Raw genomic sequence first — 19,151 nt, 5'->3', positions numbered from 1 at the left:
CCTTTGTGCTACTAAAGATGTTTCTCACTGCACTGCTCAAGAATTTCAACACTAGTGTGTGTGCTCTACTGTGCTTTGTCCACCTCAGCCGGCTGTTGCTGTTCTCCTTTAAGATAGCTGGGCTCTACATTCTGCTGAATAAGCAAGTGAAAAATTCGCATGTGTGATGATATTATTTGGTTGCAGCAGTGTGTGACTGAGGTTGGAAAAATAGACTTTCTAAGATCCAAAACTAATAATCATTAGCAAAGCAGTGTGGAGTAACATTCAGCTAGCGGCCTCTCATTTTCACACCGTGTCTACACAGAAAGCGTAGCATGAGCAGCACGTTTAGCAAAGCAGCAACAGCGAGCGCTCTCTGTTTGTCTACACCGGAGGTGTTCAGGCACAGTGATGAATGTAGGTCACCCGCGTTTTAGAAGCGCTTGGAGCCCAATAAACAATGACTGTAGTTATGTTCATAAAACGGAGGAAAATAGACTTGAAGCCTAAAAATACACTATGGCTGTGTAGACAGCTGTATTAAATATAGAAGGGTACTGCTCTGTCAGATGCATGTGAGACGGACAGCTGAAAAACACAGCTGAAACGCTTTCTGTATAGATGCTGACCATTGTTTTCACCAGTTAAAATGACAAACATCTTTTAACCGGCGATGTTAGTGTCTTTTGCCCTCTATGAACTGGTGTCTGTACTCGTCAGAGATCATTTGTGAGGGATGAACCTCCACTCTGTAACACCACTGAACTATCAGAGTGGGGTTCCCTTAGTGTGTTTAGTGTTTCTATAGTTCCAGCAACTCCAACAGAGTGATTTGCTTCTCTCTAATGAGAAGAAAATGTGACATATTCAGTGTGACATATACATATTTAGGGTCGTCATTTGAGTAAATGTAAGAATTGGATTGATGCCAGTGTTGGCAGATACAGATATTAAAAGGTTGGGATTGGGGCAACAAAACTTGATGGGAGTAATTGCTTTGATAAATCTAAGTTGAATAAAGTTGTTCAAATTCAAAAAAGTGGAAAACGTGACATTGTACATTTGTAATAAACTATAATAAGATGTGATGTTCATGGGGTTAAGTGTAGCCATAGCAACAAGTTTCAGAGGGTCTCCCACCAACGTAGCTGGCTATGAACCAACAAATCCTCTGACCTACACAACAGAATAGGTCATTTGCCTTTGTCTCTTAGAATGACCCGTATGAATGTTTTCTGATCTGCCACCTCTGTGTTTAAAGGAGAAGTCTGGTGATATTTTATGTTTTTTACATTCTAATTCAGCAACAAACCTCATGTGTAGAGCCAAACCAACGATGAATTGATCTACTAACAAGTGTGATATATCTTCCTGTGTCATAGAGCTCCTTTGGTGTCCAAAAACTATTAAAAACACATCTATTTACCCAATAGTGTTTGAAATGTTATTATCAATCACAAGTTTTGCTTTTGTTTTTGCCTTTTTCTCTTACTTAACAGTCTTACATGTGAATGGCAAGTTATGATGCCTCACTGCACAGGGTGTACTAGTGGTCAGAGGACATAAAACACTCTGGCATCTTTTAGGTGCAGAACCTACAATTAGAGAGTTCTCCTTCCCAAACATGTTGCATAATTTCAAATGTAGTGATGTAATGTGCTCTGTTGGATCTCAGTGTGGGGAGACTAAGGAATGCTGCCATAGTAATAGTTATTTTACTTTTAATACACACATACATACTGTACATAAATAAAAGTATACCTCAGTTATTCTGTGAGAAGTTCTAGACATTTATACAGTGAAGAAATTCCTTTATTTGAGGTCGGTGAATCACTCCTGTCTTCTTGTTACAAAAACAGAGTCATGCTTGAATCTCCATGATTATACAATGAGCACAGAGCAGCCAGGCTATAACAGAGAGATAAATGGAGTGTATTCAGAGGTGCAGTGGCAGTTTGTAAAATATGTGTGTGTGTCATTATTTACAGTTGTGAAAAGAAAGAAGAAACATTTCGCTCATCCGGCATGTGTTTATCTCAGTGGTTTGAATCATGAGGATTTTAACACATTGAAGCATCTGTTCTCTGTTTTTGTCCACTCAGTGAACTCACAGTGATTTAGCACTGTCTGCTCTCTCGTCTGGTAAAACTTGCAATATTATGTTGTAACAGGACTGGCAAGACAGCTGTCAGGATTCTTTTACTTTGCATCTAGTTTAGTTTTCCTAAAACCTGAAGATATAGATGATATCTTTGTCCTTGCACAACTCCAGCTTGTGATTACACACTAGAATTTGTCATATAACACTACACATTGTTGTTTAGCTTTGTTTCTTTTTCCCAATTCCAAAGAGCCAGCAAACTAGCAAGAACTAGCAGGCAAACAACACTGGTAACAAAAAAAAATGTCCTTGAAAGGTTCACATATAAATAGGGATGCACAGTGTCCTGGTTGCCAAAATATGACATTCTTATGTATGGAGAAAATGGAATTTCAGCTGATAATGAGTCAGTGAAATATAGAGTTAAAATGACCTCCTTTTAGGCTGTTTTCTCGTTCCTGTTTTGTTCGCTCTGTGCAAAAGCTGTCAATGAAACAAGTGTAGTGTAGCCGCTAGCTCAGCTACAACAGAGGTAACACACAAAAACTTTTACAAAGGGCCATGAATGTGCTTCTAGTGACTGTCAAAGCTCCAGCAGACTCTCTGTGTTTCCTGACAGCAGCTGCTCATAGCTGGTTAGCTCTGACTACCAGCTCTACATCACTTCATGCTACACTGAGCGCTGGTCAGTCTCAATCCTCTCTGGTCCCCTTACCGCCACGTCACACACTACCACATAGCCAGGCCCCCTACAGTCAATGTCCTGTGCATAGACTGTAAAAAAAAAAAAAAAAAAATGCACGTAGCCACTGGGACGTCACCCATTGGTTTCCGTCCAATCATTTCATTCAGCCCGAATGAAATGTCATTTTATAGCAGGTTTCAGTCTTGTTCTTTGACTTTTGTTCGTGGGATTTCTTTACATTTGAATAGCAGATTGTGCCTTTAAAACTATTTACCAGAACAGTAATTCATCTAGATATAGATGTAATTTCCTTACCAGTTTTCCTGCTTTGAATCTTTTCATGTCTCTCTATCAGATGATGCCTGGGTGGCCTCTGTGTTTCTCTTTCCTCCTTAAACTTTTTCTTTCAATCTTTTTGAAAGTTCTTTACTTTCTCCTTTCAACAGTATTACATCCTGCAATTCTTCCTCACTTCTTTCTCCTCTCTCCTGATTCCTTCACTCACTCTGAAAATATAAAAAGCCTTCCTTTAAAAGTTTAAATGAGCATAAAGCAGAACTTTAACTTATATTGTGTTAATTACAGAAATTGTGTACAAAACACACAGTGGGGATGCATCATCAGCCGATCTATCCAAACTACCAAGCTAACGTTACATTAACATTAGTGTAAAGTAGGCTAAAGCAGCAACAGATAGATAAACTGGGCGGTAAAAACACTAATGTCAATTTAAACTTTAAACTTTAGCTCCACTTTTAGCTGAAGAGTTTTTGCTAGCTACTTACTTTGTGATCCTTTTTCTGACATTATTTGATGCTGCACATGTCAGTTAATGTCATATGTGATTCATTCGTCTGTCTTATGAAAGCGGCTCCAGTCTGCCTGCTGGCTTCAGCACGGAAGGTTTATTTGATTAAAACACCTGCGTAGCAGGAGTGGGCGGTGGATTGTTGGTCATCCTTTGTTAACAGTAACAGCTGTCTCCGTGTCTCATACAAAGATACAATGTTCAAACGGAACACTCTATACCAAAAAGACTGACTGTTCATCTCTGTTGCTGTGGCAATGTTTTGGCGTGAGAATTGTTTGGGCAGCGTGAGAGTGTGAGCGTTGGCAACTCTGCGTTAACTAACCTAACCAACGTTGTCGCTGTGGTAGTGACTTGTCAATCACAACATAGCCACACCCTAAAGCATACACAACTTTATCGTCTATTTTACTCTAAATAAGACCATAATTTACTAAATGAACATCATGATGTATTGAGACTTGAAACTAGCAACTGAGATTATAAACTCATTAGGAGGGTGTTTACTGAGGTAATAAATCAAGTGAGAAGTAGGGTCATTTTCTCATAAATTTCCATACAATCTGACCTATTTTTGCAACCAGTGGAGTCACCCCCTGATGGCCTCTACTGCATTTTTTAAATAAGCTGGGATGGAGGGAGCTAGCAGAGTTTGAGTATGTAGTTCATTGGTGTGGAAGCATCTTCCAGTCTTCTGCCTGTATGAGAAGAATGAAATCCAAGTGTCATTTACTGACCAATATCACTGCTTCAATGTTTTCTGTAAAAACATAAGTTGGTGGGTGTTTGTAATGGAGTAAGAGTTGGGAAAAGAGTATCAGCATTGGAGAGCAGCCTCTCTGCCATCTAGAATGGTGTATGGGCACAAGACTTAAGAAATAAAACAGGCTAAGTTTTATAAAGTGCTGTAGTGTGTGTTGGTTGGTCAACTCGTTTGTTAGTGCTGGAGTTCACTGCCTCGCTATCATTAATCTCTAGATGATGGCATATAAAGTATTTGTTGCAAAGCTGTTATTAAGCTTCTAAATCCAAACCACCAAACACTTGACTTTTTTGAAGATGAGCTACAAGATAACTCTAGCGTGTCATGCATGCTATACACTGTCTGGGTGCTGCACTGCCCTCACAGTTGAGTTCCACCTTTTTTATTCCATCAACATAACGTTATTAACTAACAGTATTACAGAGATCAATATTTAACATTTGTGAATTGATTCAGAATCATAGAAAATAAGAATGATTGATGATGAAAAATGATTCTTATCTGACTATTTTCCCATAATACCACAGTACAAGATGCCTTTCTGTCATCCTGTTTCCACCTGTCCATCATTGGTATTGATACAAGTCTGGACTAATAATGCTCATAATCAGTTTCAGCTTTATGACATCAGAGAAGATCAATAAACACATTAGGCTCAGTAATGTGCAGCCGATGTGATTTCTCCATGTAGCTCTGATGATGCAGGGTGACATCACTGTCACTGTCTCACGAGGGAGCTACTTGTCAGTCCAAATGATTTGATGCTTACAGTTCTCCCTTCATTTGTAATTCTCCAGTGTGAACATGAAATAGAGCAGATCAAACCAATTCAACTGAGCTACAGGTGTGAAAGTGAGCCAGAGGCCTTGGAATGGGACTGATGGAAATCTGTTCTGATTTTATTTTTCCTTCAGTTTCTATCTTGACGTTTCAGGAAAATGACATCATATCTTTAACCTGGCACATCTCCAGCTTGAGACTGTCACTGATAACTGTCTTATCACACCACACACTCTTGTGTTGAATTGGTTGAAGTACACTCTTGTCAATTTTACGGTCTGACCCGTTATGACACCTCATCCTCAGAGGAACAAGTTCCCTGTTTGTCTGTTGTCTCCTTCACTTACTGTAAGCCTCATCACTGTCATACTGACTTTGAGAAAGATGCTGCTTCATCCAACAACAGAACATCTAGACCTGACACTGGCAGGTGTGTGAGAATCTGTTTTTAATGCAATAAAGTTTGAAGCAACATACTGCTTGAGTCAGTGGATCTTATTCCTTCCAGTGATGATAGTTTTTCCCATGTCTGTTGAGGATCAACATCCATAAATCATAAGCTAGATCTCCTTTCATTTCACAGTATCTTCAAATTTGAAGCTTTTTGTGTGTGAAAGACTTGTTTCCTGTTAGAGTGAAAATGCCACTGAGTGTCATTCTACGTGCTACTGGCATTAATGAATATATTGTTTAACCCTGTATGCCAACATTTTGGCACACTGGAAAAGTCTGCACAGGTGCAGTGCGGGTGTGCTCCTCAGTTTTATTGGAGTCCTGTAACTTTTATGAATGCACATTCCCCAGCATGTCCACGTGTGCCCTCTGGTCTTTTCCAAAGCCCTATAAATACTACGTATTCCCCTGTTTTCCACGTCCTATCTCTGCAGACATATCCACAACTCACTCCCATATAGACTCTGAGTCTAGAAGATGTAAAGTGAATATTAAAGATTACAGTCATTTCTACTTTAGCTGCAAAATGGACTAAATTTGATTTTGAAATGAAATAGAATGCTTTTTTTGGCAGTTTCCACTGTCTTCCTAGAGTTAAAATAACATTTTGCATACACCAAAGAGTGAGACCATAGTGTGAACATAGTGATGGAAAAATAAATGATTTTTGGTCAGGTGAGGACAGCAGAAACAAGTAGTGAATACAACACTGACACATCATCAGCTTTTGAGTTGATATGTTGAACTTGTTAGCAGACAGTTACTTATTTCCACATCCAGCTGTTACCAACTCCTGAGGGAAATATCTGGTTCTTTAGCAGCTAAATGCTCCACTATGTTCTACAGCTACAGGTTTTTGGCACAAAAAAGAAAAACGATGCCATGAGAGCTCTGAAATTGCAGAGTGAAAAACAGTGAAATTGCAGCCAGACAGCTAAACAATGAACTTTGGTTGAGGATGAGCTGCAGGGTCAGGTGATAATTCTCTGTTGGTTCATCACTACGAGAGACGCCTCTCACATTACACAGTCAGTCTGTATACATTATTATTATTAAAAATGTGCAGATCATAGCGCTTAAACTACATCGAACATGTTTGATGCTTCAGGGCTTGTGTCCTCCCTCTGCAGCTGCACTGTCTGTCTGCAGTGACATATACCAGATTCTCGTGCTTGGACTTTAAAGGAACACTGACAATTTGGGAAGTAAGCTCTTTGTTGATGAGCGTGTTCATCTGAATGCATTCTGTATAGTTCTTGGATTTGTCGATCCAAGTTTAGCACTTTGGAAACGAGGACACAATGTCTTACACAAAATAAACAGTCGATCCCCTGCCTTCCTGTTACTCTTATACAAATTTATCTAGGAATGTAGATCAGTAAAGCACAATGTCAAGTTAAATAATACACGCCTGCCCTGCTTCATAGATATGATAATACTGTCACATTTACATCACCGTACCAATAACAATGTTTCAAAGTTCAAGAGGCACTTGAATCACAGAGATAGAATCGTGGATGATTGTGCTATCGTGCTTTGGCGCTCAGTAACCACCACGTGAGGCATGCAGCAGCCAGAAGGAAGAACTGAGGTAATGGGTATTTTTACACGCAAATCTCTATGATCTTAATCTTGTACAGACCGTCTGCCTGCTCCTGCATCAGTAAAGATTCCAACATCTCTTACCTGCTGTTTAATGCTCAGTAAGGGTTATAGGTAGCCATGTGCATGTTAAAATCCATGTTAAATGGTTTAATAGGAGCCATGTAAGTCATTTTTTTTCCTGGCACTACATCTTAAGGCAAAGAGCTCCAGCTTCATGTCATGATGCATTCTGATGCATGTTATTGTCTGTATGTCTGTCTATTATGTTAATCTTATTTATCATCTATGTCACTCTTTTTTGTCACGCTATTTCAGCAATTTAAAAAAAAAAAAGCACCCTTGGTCTTCATCAGTGGATAGAGTTTGCTCACTTTGCAGTTTTTTCTCAGATAGGACTGCATTTTTTAAGAACTAAGAGGTCAAGGTGAGACATTTTAGGAAAGTCTACTCACTAAGCACAGTAGCGTCTTCACTTCCAGCTCTTCCCTATAATGTTTGGACCAGCTGTGAGTCATTAGTTTTCATTGAAGTATTTAAAGCCTAATTGGTGAGAACAGTCAGTGATTATGAGATACAGGAGGTTGCATCCTACCTCCTTACCACCAAAGACCTCACATCACAGTGTAGTGATGGTGAGATTGTCTCCTGCAACCTTTCCTGCCCTCATCAGTGTCTATGTATGCTTTTGTGACTTGATTTGGGAACAACATTAACTGACATGTGCTTTCATCTCTAATTAATATGAAAATTTGAAAACCCGTGGAGGGTTCTCCATCCTCATTAATACTTTGTGTCTGAGTAATATGTATTTAACAAATTCTGTATTTCAAAACTGGTTGTTTGCTTAGTTTAGTTTATTCTGTTGTATGTATTTACACAAATAACAAGACACCAAAAAATATGGTATGCTTTAAAGGAGTAAGGAGTGCTGGTGGGACTTAAAAGAAAAACAAAAAGTTTTATCAAAGAAAAAAATATATATATACAATAATTTTACCACAAACATACAGAAAAAAATAGAACAGAATAACTAATAATTATATGTGCCAACAGTAAAATAAACACATGTGCCAATTGCTAATAACAAGTATAGCATACTATAGAACTGCTTCAAAAATATACTTGGAGAAAGCAAGAAGGCCACAACAGGGCAGCATTTAAAAAGAAGAAGAAATAGGCCACATTTACACTGAGTCATTTCATGTATCTTGGGCAGATCACGTAGCTGCTCAAAAAAGATAAGTGCAAATGCATCCAAATCTTCCAAATGGATTCAAATCTAATGGAGACCAGTTCTAGCCAGATTACGTCTTTACTTCTCCCATCTGTAACTACGTCAGTAAGCACTCTGTGGAAAAAGCTTGTACAGGGTCTCTCCCCTGTGATAATGTTACACTTTTACACTGAAATTGGCCTTCAAGTGATTTCAACACATATAAACATACAGAAGGTGCACCAAGCTGTTGTTGCATTTATTTGATACCTGATCAGTACAACCAGTGAATGATCTGGGTGGGTGAGAGAGCAGTGATCTGTATGGGTAAGGGAGTAGTTTGAGACAGAGCCTGTGCCGAGAGGTGCAAAAGTAATTTTTCTGGAGACACTTATACAGTATTAGTTAAACTTTTGGACACACTTTATCATTCAAGGGAGTTGGAAGGTGTCTCCAAACTTCTGACTAGTACTGTATGTTTCTAAATGTCAATGAAAGTGTCTGAAATCTCATCTGGGTTTAATCCGGATATGAGACACTTGAAATGACAAGTGTAAAATAGGCCGTAGGGAAAAAAAATTCCATTCCAGCTGTCAAACAATGAACACTGAAACCGAGAAGTAGTTACAGTACAGAAAGTGTTTTTATGTATGATGGACAGTACACTAATTTGAATATCACAAAGCAGTGCCTCTGTATCTAAATGCTAGTTGGAACATAATGGAGGATATTCAGAATGCATAGCAGAAAATGAGTGAATTATCAGATCAAAGCTTTAATAGGTATCCGTATTATATATAATATAATATCAACATTTTGTCTTTTGAAGATCTTTTGTCCCTGGTAAGTGTCGTGGTCAGATTCAAACCAGGGATGTTACAGATACATGCAATGCATCTTACACCACCGGGCCACCGTGAGGCTCCGCATTCTGTTGATGAATGACTTAATAAAAAGTCTAGTCTGTCATTAAATGCATGTGGTGGACCACCCTGCTCTATGGAGCTGCCCTTGTAGAATTTAATCGGTGGGGTTTTCAGTGGAAACGATGGTGTCCAACAGTGCTCCCAAAAATGCGTTTTTCCGCCCCAGCGGTTCTGGCGCAACACTAACTATTTCTTTAGTTTCGGAAAACTGCAGATATTTGTTGAGATATTAGCAACAATGAGGTGCAGGAATATTGTTTACATTTACACTCTTATATCAGTCTAGTTTTGATTTGTGACTGTTAATAAGACATGTTTAGGCTGCTTGAGGATCTGCACTGATTTGTTTATTAAACACATTCTCATGTGAAAGTGTAATATGTTGAGATTTTACAAAATTATGTGGAAAATGATGTCATCACTTGGCAAATATAGAATATTACATGAAATATGTTGTTCTTATCTCACAGGTGTGCAACATCTATACATCTGTCAGTGTCCATAGTATATTCTTTAACATATATGTATAATTGAAAAACAGAATACACCACATGAAATGCAGCATAAAGTGGTGAGGCTGAGGGTGAGTTTCCAGTCTGGTATTTAGCACCAGTTAGTACAGAGTAATTAAGACGAATTGTAGGAAAGTTAGTGACTCAGCAGATGTTTTCCAGGTTATTTTTGACACTTGTGATGTGCTCTGTGTTTTTTCGTCCTGTCCTTGGTACTAGAAGCCAGAAATCAGACATGCAACCCTTCTACCTGTATAAAAGTCATAATGGTATTTAACAATCATGTGGTTTTGCAGAGACATGTCTTGGCATATCCAAACTCTAAAAGAATCCAAGTTACGCTCCAAAGCCAAAGAATTTTAAAAAGAATTAGAAAGATATAATGCATGTCTTCAACACTTGCAGGCAAAGTCTATGGTCTTTCTTAAATAACTAGTCAATAATTTCTAGTTGACATTGTGGGTGTATGTGATGTGCTATTGTGTGTAACTTTGTATTTTGAATTATGGGCCCTGTGTGTTTTTTGCTTTCTACTGTTTGTTATTGTGCTGTTATATGTTTTATTTGTAAGGGACTGCAGATAAAAATTTGCTTTAAAGCATCAAATGTTAACATTTCTGTACAAACTGTACATTGTCCCAATAAATACAATACAATAAACAATAAGTTTAACACTTTGGTCCAGAGAAACATGATGTATCTTAGCAACCGTCTAGATTGTCAAAATATCTACTTTGAATATTCATGGTCACCAGATGATGAATCTCAATGTTTTCGGTGACCTTGACCTTCATGGAATATTTTTAGTACTACCATCAAGCCAAAATATCAGATTTACACAGCAGTCACAATCTCACTGGCAGATTGACAAATTCCAAGATGAATTCATGCTCCCAAGGGCATAACCATTTTTTATATTAATGACCATCACAGCAGAGCCCCTAGGCAATAAGAGCACAGTGTTCAGTATGTTGTTTGGTCCATTTCATATTGTGGAGCGTGATGAACATTTCAGCATCTAAGGAGTGGTGTTTAATATTTTATTCTTCACACACTTTTATTCTCATCTTTTGTCATGCGCTGCTATTGAAATATAAAATCAGCACACTATCTTTGGTTGTGTATGTTCTCAGCCATAAGACTACAACGACTTTAAAGCCTCATATTCTTTCTTTGAACTGGATGTGTAACAACATAAGTCAATGAGTAGTGCATAAGTAAGCATTTTGGCAACTGATTTGCCATTTTGTGATGTCTCCTCTAGGGATCTACCTGTTGGACATGATCTACATCGACTCAGCCTATCCTGCATCAGATAGTATCATAGAGACAGAGCAGAGGACCAATCAGATGAACAACCTTCTGAGGGTCATCTCTGACCTGCAGATGTCATGTAACTATGGTAGGTAACAAATAATCATATACAATATATTATACAGTGGAATGAGTATTATATACTGTATGCTTGCTAGCAGTAGTGTTGACTCTCTGAACTCTTCTGGAGGGATGAACACCATTCTTGTGCTGAACAAATGCTTGTCACTGAAAAATGAAATAAATGTCTATATTGCTTATATTGTAATATACTCATACACTACATTTTTGCACATTTTTTCCTCTTTGCATGGTAGTTTTAAAAAAATGGTTATCTTTAGGCACTCAAATCACCTGGGTAAGATAAGAAAGATGGTGGTCTGGACTAAATAAGGAAAAAGTTGACTTGAAGCACAAGACATGGCGTGTTTATTAACATTGAACTGGAACCATGTCCGGTGCTTTGCACATCCACCACAACCACCTCCATGATTCTGGTGTGGTGCAAGAATGTAACACTTCCTTCATTAGAAGAAAGATTGCTGGTGAACATGTTTACAGGCAACAGTTACATTTCTTTCAAATGTGTTTGGCAGAAGAACTTGGTGGAAAAAAAAGTTTTTAAGTCTTTAGTTTCTGTAGTATGACATATTTCCCAGTGAAACAGAATATGTGGATTTAAATCAAATCCTTCATATCATGGCTCAGCTATAGAGGACTGTTCCTCCACACACACCTCCCTCAGCTGTGTTGTTAGATCAGGAGGAGGGATAAATTAGATCTGCTCTGTTAGCTACTACGACCCACAAGCAGTCACGTGTGGTTTTATATGATGGGTGTGATTAGCTAGTCTCCCAAAATCACATTTGATTGGATATTATATTTTTTGCAGTCATGCCTGGTTCATGATGAGTCATCAAACATATGAAAACATTTTACAAGAGGAGAAAAAACAGAGATTTTTAATATAAAAACACTCAATGATTTTTTTTCCACACACACATCAAGAAATAACTGAACACTAAACATAGGGACACAAGATTAGAACTGGGAAAATGTATTTTCTATTTTTCTGTGTCATCAAATTTGTATTCCACTTTTTTCTGCACTTTTTTATTTCACAGTTAACATAAAATTAAAATAACATCCCGATAGATTTGGGTGTGTGAGACTCCTGTATTTCATGTTAGTGGACATTCACAGGTATCCTCACTGAGCCAATGTTTCCTATTTTGTTTGATTTGATTTATGTGTTTCCTTTTTTCAGAATCATTCACAACAACTCTGCTAGTACTGTATGTGAAGTGTCAGTTTGAGTGTTTTATCTAAAGTATCTTCTCCCTTTTTTTTTTCTTCAGATTATCTTGTGACCCTCCCACACGTGCAGAAGTATCTGTTGTCAGTTCGCTACATAGAGGAACTCCAGAAGTTTGTAGAGGACGACAACTTCAAGTAAGTTCTATCTCAGTGACTGGCACTGCAGGAGTGGCAGTAAACACTTACAGTCATGACATTTAAGCTCTTTCTATTGTGGACACTCCACAAGCTTTCCTCTAACCCTCTAATGGCCAGATTACCAATATGTTCACTCCAAACTCTGCCCAATGTGGTCTTGACACCAGCTTTTTTCTAGCACATGGAAACATGGAGGTGGGCGTGAAATTGACAGGGGTCAATGGACAGGAAGTAGGATGGAAAACGACAGGCAACTGGTTTTATCTTTCTCCACAGGGAGTTCATTCAGTCAGCCCTGATGACTTTCTCAGATTCTCAGCTCAGGGATAGGTTTGGCCGACTGCCACAGCTCGTGACAGCTCTTGATTTTTGGGGTGGGACGTCATTTTGGGTCTCTGGTTATACTTGGTCTTTCTTAGCCTCACCCTTTTCAGGAATACATTTTAGGTGGGACACGAAGTAAGCTCAAATGATACATCAGCCTTATTAATTAAGATATTTTCATTTGGATAATAAATGTAATTACAAAATGAATGAAAGATTAAGTCTGTATTGGCACATTTGAAGCATAACTATGTGACTTCTGAAAGAAGAAATGACAAATAAAAAGCAATAACTCATAGTCTTCAGTACAGTACAGTCAGGGGTTTCACTGCTACAGCCTTACTCGGTCTTGTATTTGCTTGTAGTAGCTAATTATTTAGTCAGTTCACTGACTTTATGACTCTTCTCTACTGATAAACTATAAAAAAGTTATATTTTTATGTTTTTAAGTATCATACACCCAAAGATGCCCAGCTCACATGGCCTTACAGGACATTACATTACTTAAAAAGGCAAGAAAAAACAAAAAGGAAAGCAACCAAGTCCATTGTACTGCATATGTGTCACAGTATATCAGGTATAAACTTAACCTTAAAATGCTGACTCCTAAAATTAAAGGATAAGTTCACAATTTTTCAAGTCTGTCTTAAAACAATAGTCTCATATGAAAATTGAAAGACATTTTAGCATGCTGTAATCATTCCTCCTGCTAATAGAAGAAACAAAGGCAGTTTTCTCTGTATTTTGTCATGGCCATTTAGAATATTTAGTTTTTTTGTGGAAAGATTTTCCTGACACAAAGTCATTAACACTGGCAAAGTCTGTTTAACCTTGTCCTGTGAGATGCTAACAGACTCACCATGCTAAAATGTCTATCTAAATGTTTGCTGCAGAAATCTAAAATGTGGAAGTGGAGAGACTAACCGCTCATGCAGCGCTGCAGGATGACCAGAGCCGTAGGGAGGGAACCATTTACCTGCTCATACTGAGATCAGTCAGAGAGGAAATACACTTTCCAGACCTGTGTGTTTGAATTTCAATTGAAATGTGAGAGGAACTTTTCTGCAGAACATTTGTGTAAGCGGCTCCCCAGAGTCAGTCATCAGCTCTGTCTGTCAATAATGTGTTAAAGCAAGAGTCACTCGGCGGTCAGCTGGCTGCGTCCAACATGATGGAGGCACCAGTGAGAAGCAGTAAATTATGACCTGCTGCACCATTTTCCATTGTTAGAGATGACAAAATGGAAAAAAATAGGCCTAAACACATGTATGTGGGATATTTACTATGGTTGTGCAGCACTGAGGTTTTTCAATGGTAAAATGGAAGAAAAGCAGCACCACTGAAAAGCAATATGTATTTTAAGGCGTTTCTGTTAAGAGGCGCAAAATATGGGAGGAGGGAATGGAAATTCATACAAATATTTGCTGCACCTGATTTATCACCACAAACTGGCCACTACAGCAGGAAACTGTGTCTGAAATTCAAAGTCTGGGAAAAGAAGGTTTAAAATCTGCCACACTGTTTTAGTGGTCACACACAGAGGGCAAGAGACTATATGGAAATATAGATATATATATAGAGAGAGAGAGGCATTACAAAGTGACTCTAGTTGAGCTCTCTGCTCAGCAACACAAGACAAAAGAGCAGGAAAGCAACAGTCTGTTATTTTTTTGTTTTTAATGTCTCAGCAGCCCCAGTCCAGCTTGATATGATTGAGGCAGCCAGGACTAAGTTATATTATCTGTTTACAAAAGCAATCTTGTTGAAGAATGTAGTAGTTTTACCAAGAATCTCTCACTGATTTTTCATAACTGATTCAATCACTGATCTGTTTGTTTAGCTGAGAACATCGGTTATTTAAGTCATATTTCCTCACATCTATTGTTCTTCTAGTGAGAGTAAAACACACTTGCAGGTCCAAAAATGACTTCTCCTCAATCACTATTCCAACTCTGTTCTCCAGTATTCAACAGTCCTTTCCAGACAGCCTGGCATCAGCTCTTACTTAGCGGCACTTAATGAAAATAAGATGAACTGCCGCTTGGCTCATGTATATTTCTAGTCTTAGTAAATGCCCCACTAAATAAAAAAAATTGTGGTAATGGTAATTTGCAACTCAGGCTTAGTAAATATCCCCCTCAGGATCAAATGATACAACTCAAATTTACAATGAAAATGAATTTAGCTTTAACTTGCATTCTTGTCAGTATTAGTGTGAAATGCATAAGGATCTAAACAACCCTAGCTGAAGTAGAACTTGGAATACCACAGTGCCATGGAGCGCTTGGTCCCAAACCACCTAAACAGATGTTACCCAGGTCGGTGGTCATATACTTCAAGGAGTTTAAAACTAAAGAACTGGTGTTGCACTGTGCGAAGAAGCAGAAAGACATTCACCACAGCGACAAGAGGATCTACTGCGATCATGACTACCCTGTAGAAAGACTAGCAAAAAGGAGGGCGTATGCACAGATTAGGAGGATTCTTCAGGAAAAAGGAATTTGACTTCAAACACCACCACCAGCCAAGCTACAAGTTTTTTTCGACAGGGGGCTGGTAGCCTATGGGAATGCAGCAGAGGCAGCAGAAGACTTGAAGAAGAGGGTTCTCTTGTTGGACTGGGAGAAGGCTGCTGAGTCTGGAATCCTGGAGAAAGTACGCAGGATCACCTGGCAGCGACCAGCGAATAGAACCAGCCAGCAGACCTGCCAAGAGTGGATTAAGGAAAGGTTGCAGGGTTTCCATTGGCCAAGATAGACTTAGAGGCAATGGGAACAGGAGTAAACAGACTATCAAATGATCTTGCATTATAAGAGAGACAGATAATAGGGTAAGCAAGATAACCGTCTAGTTAAGGATATTTATTAATGCCATTTGCACTAAGGGATGGAGCTGTATGCCTTCAATGTATAGGAGTAAATGCTATAACTGTTGCTTTTTCATAGCTGACTCCACCCTCTCTACTAAGACTGATGTTACTTTTATTTTATTGAATATATGATTACCAGTTCTCATTTTTGTATGGGACTAAATTTTTGAGGATTGCCCTTAACCTATGAAGAGAATATAGTTGACTGATAAATATGGGTAAGAGATTTGGTTTTGACGAATATAGTGCACAAAATAAACTGAAGTGGGGGTGTTATAGGTTGCACTGAAGGGGGGCTCTGGTGGTTAATTAGACTACTCCCCCCACATTAAGAAGTGGTTTCTACTTCAAAATGGAGGTCTGCCTTAGTTTTTGACTCGTTGATTTACTTCATCTTGTAATGATTTGAGTTTGTTTGACAGTTCAAGAATAGTTCAAATTTGGCCACCAATAACATGTAACTCACCTACTTGTGTTAACTGTGGGATCAAATACAATGTCAGGAATAAAGGGTGACTACCCTTAATGTACTGTAAATGGCTTACACAGTCCAGTTAAAAACTAGGGTTTAAAAATACATTTTACTCATCCTATAAGAATGGGAGAAAGAGAGGGGTAGCAAAACTAACTTAAATTTCCAAGTGGTTTCTGAATTTTGTGACAGAGAGGGTCGTTATGTTTTTGTTAAGGGATATCTTGATCAGAAAGAAGTCACACTAGTTAATGTGCACAGTATATACCACCAGGCTGGGACAGTTCTTGTTTTAGGGACATTTTTGAATTGATTGCTTCTGAAGCCTCTGGATCTCTAATATGTGGAGGAGACTGGAATATATAGATACAACCCAAACGCGACTCCTCTAATACGTTACAGAGGCTTGCTCCTAATGCCAGGATAACTAAAAAATGTTGACGGAGTTGGGAATGATCAATATATGGAGGGATTTCCACCCAACAGAAAAACAACTCACATTCTATTCAGCAAGTCAAGGTGTTCATTCAAGAATTGACTTTTTTACTTATAACTCAGACAGACACAGACTCAAAGATTGCAGGATAGGGGTCAGAGATATCTCTAATCACTCAGCTGTTTATTTAACTCTGCATCCTGCAACTTAATACAAGTATCTTGAATGATAGTACGTGCAAAGAATATGTGCAGAAGGAATTTAAAGATTATATGGATAACAACAATAATGGATTAGTATTGCCAAGTGTTTTGTGGGATGCTGCAAAATTACGGTATTGTTAACACATAATATAGTAATATAGTCCAAAAACAGTGTACTATGTATTGGGTATCCTTAACGAATAGCATTCTGCAAGAAAACAAGTTTTTTTTTTAAACAAGTTTTCTCAAAAAAGTGCATTTTTCAGATAAGAGGTTTTGCTCTTCAGCCATCGATATATGATTTGAGGAAGAAGTAGGGAAAAAATTAAATTTGTTGAGCAGGGATATTATGAGAATAGCTCAAGGGCCCTGAAGCTTCTGGCATGGAGTTTAAGGAAGCAGGTACCATATATATGAAATAAGGGATCCTAAAACTAAAAAAGTGTACCATAAGCTACAGGATATCCAATACATTTTTGAAAAGTACTACAGACACCTATATAATGAACCAAATACAACTACCTATTTCTAGAATAGCCAGATTTACCCTCCGTAGGTGAAGAACAGAATAAAGCCCTAATGGCAGAGATTACATAGGAGGAAATAAAGAAAGCAGTTTCTAGATTAAAGGCTAATTAAGCACTGGGAACAGACAGCTTTGCAGCCGAGTGGTATAAGGCCTTTAAGTATATAGTTTTTGATTGCTTTAATTATACACTTAAAGAAGGTGAACCACCAAAAACATGGAGGCAGGCCATGATATTGGCGATTCGTAAAAAGGGGAAGGACAGAAAATCTCTTAGATATTCATAATAGGGTAGAAACAATAAAAATGAATGTACTTCCCTGACTCATATTTTTTCCAGTCCTTGCAGTTGTAGTAACACAAACACAATTTAATGACTGGGATAAGTGGATTTCAAGATTCATACAAGACTGCAACTGTCTAAAGAAAAACCATGCTTTACAGACTACTATAAGGCGGCACAATAAAGATCACTAGCATGATGCTGTGACCCAGAGTGTATAGCAAAGTGGGAAGACTTGGAAATCTTGCAGTTAGATACAATCTGTATTGGGTAGCAAAACTTTGTATGAGCAGAATTCTAAGTTTAAATCAATGGACTAAAGTTCCTCTTAGAATCTGGTTTAAGGAATGTAAATCACCACTACCTGAAAGACAGTCTAGACTGCTGAAATGGATTGCTTTTTAACCTGGACTACAAGCCAGCAAGGATTGACAGGAGGTTTAAGCATTGGTACAGAACTGCCATCACTTCTTACTGTTCAGTTTCATCAAAGGGAAAATTGGATAGCTTTCAGAAAATTTCAGATATGTATGCTCTAGAAAAATTTAATTATTTTTAGATATTTACAAACCTTATTTTATTGATGGCGGAATTTGACTAGATATTTTATAACCCCTAAGTTAAAATGTGTACAGACAGGTGAGATGGGAAGGGCTCTATGTTGAAGGAAATGTGGAGAACAGCTGGCAAATCATTTACATGCATTTTGGAGCTGCCCAGCCATTCAGTCATACTGCAGAAGGTAATACAGAACATTTTTGGTGACTGAATTGACTGTTCTTTCTCTACAACGTATTTGGGCAAAGTTGCAGTTAATTTACTGGTGCAAAACAAATATCTATCAATATATCGATATTATTAGCAGCCAGCAAGAAAGTTGTAACACAAAAATGGCTACAGACCAAACCTCCAACAAAGACTGACTGGATAGATAGTGTGACTTATGTTCAAAGTATGGAGAGAATGACTTTATCGTTAAAAGTGTGTAAGATTTTTTGGCATCTAGCAGTGAGGTTGCAGATTGCAACCAACTGAATACCCCTCCTCCTCCCCTTCCAAGCATGTAGGAGAACCTATGGTGGCCGCAAATCTCGCGAAAAATGCTAAAGGCCCTCTCTGGAGCCAGTGTTTTGTGTGTCAGGGGTCGGGATTTGGGCTGAACAGTGTGAGGCTGACGGGATAGTGCCTGGTGACTCCCATGTGTATCAGAGGAAGCACATAAATGCCTAAACCTTCCTCAGGTCAACTCAAGCATTTAGCAGCAACAGTGATCATGACACATGGGAATTACCCTTGAGCAAATTGAAAGGAAGCAAGGGAGGAAATAAAGCAAAAAAATCAAGATATCAGACAGTAAATAATATAAATACTAACAGTCTGTGTAATGTGAGAGGACTCACTCGTAGTGAAGAGAGAATATCACTCTGATATTCTCAGCTCT

At 38.3% G+C, this 19,151-nt stretch overlaps 1 protein-coding gene across 1 annotated transcript in view; it reads left to right on the top strand.

The window, feature by feature from the left end:
* Positions 1–19,151, top strand: part of LOC137170664 (ras-specific guanine nucleotide-releasing factor RalGPS1-like) — a 126,365-nt gene that overhangs the window by 76,054 nt on the left and 31,160 nt on the right. Inside the window, exons 9-10 of the mRNA XM_067574184.1 lie at positions 11,093–11,230; positions 12,501–12,594. Coding sequence (XP_067430285.1) covers positions 11,093–11,230; positions 12,501–12,594 — 232 coding nt within the window. The remainder of the gene's footprint in view (positions 1–11,092; positions 11,231–12,500; positions 12,595–19,151) is intronic.

Source organism: Thunnus thynnus, chromosome 19, assembly GCF_963924715.1.
Source record: "Thunnus thynnus chromosome 19, fThuThy2.1, whole genome shotgun sequence".
NCBI lineage: Eukaryota > Metazoa > Chordata > Actinopteri > Scombriformes > Scombridae > Thunnus > Thunnus thynnus.
This window is presented reverse-complemented; position numbering and strand designations above follow the sequence as displayed.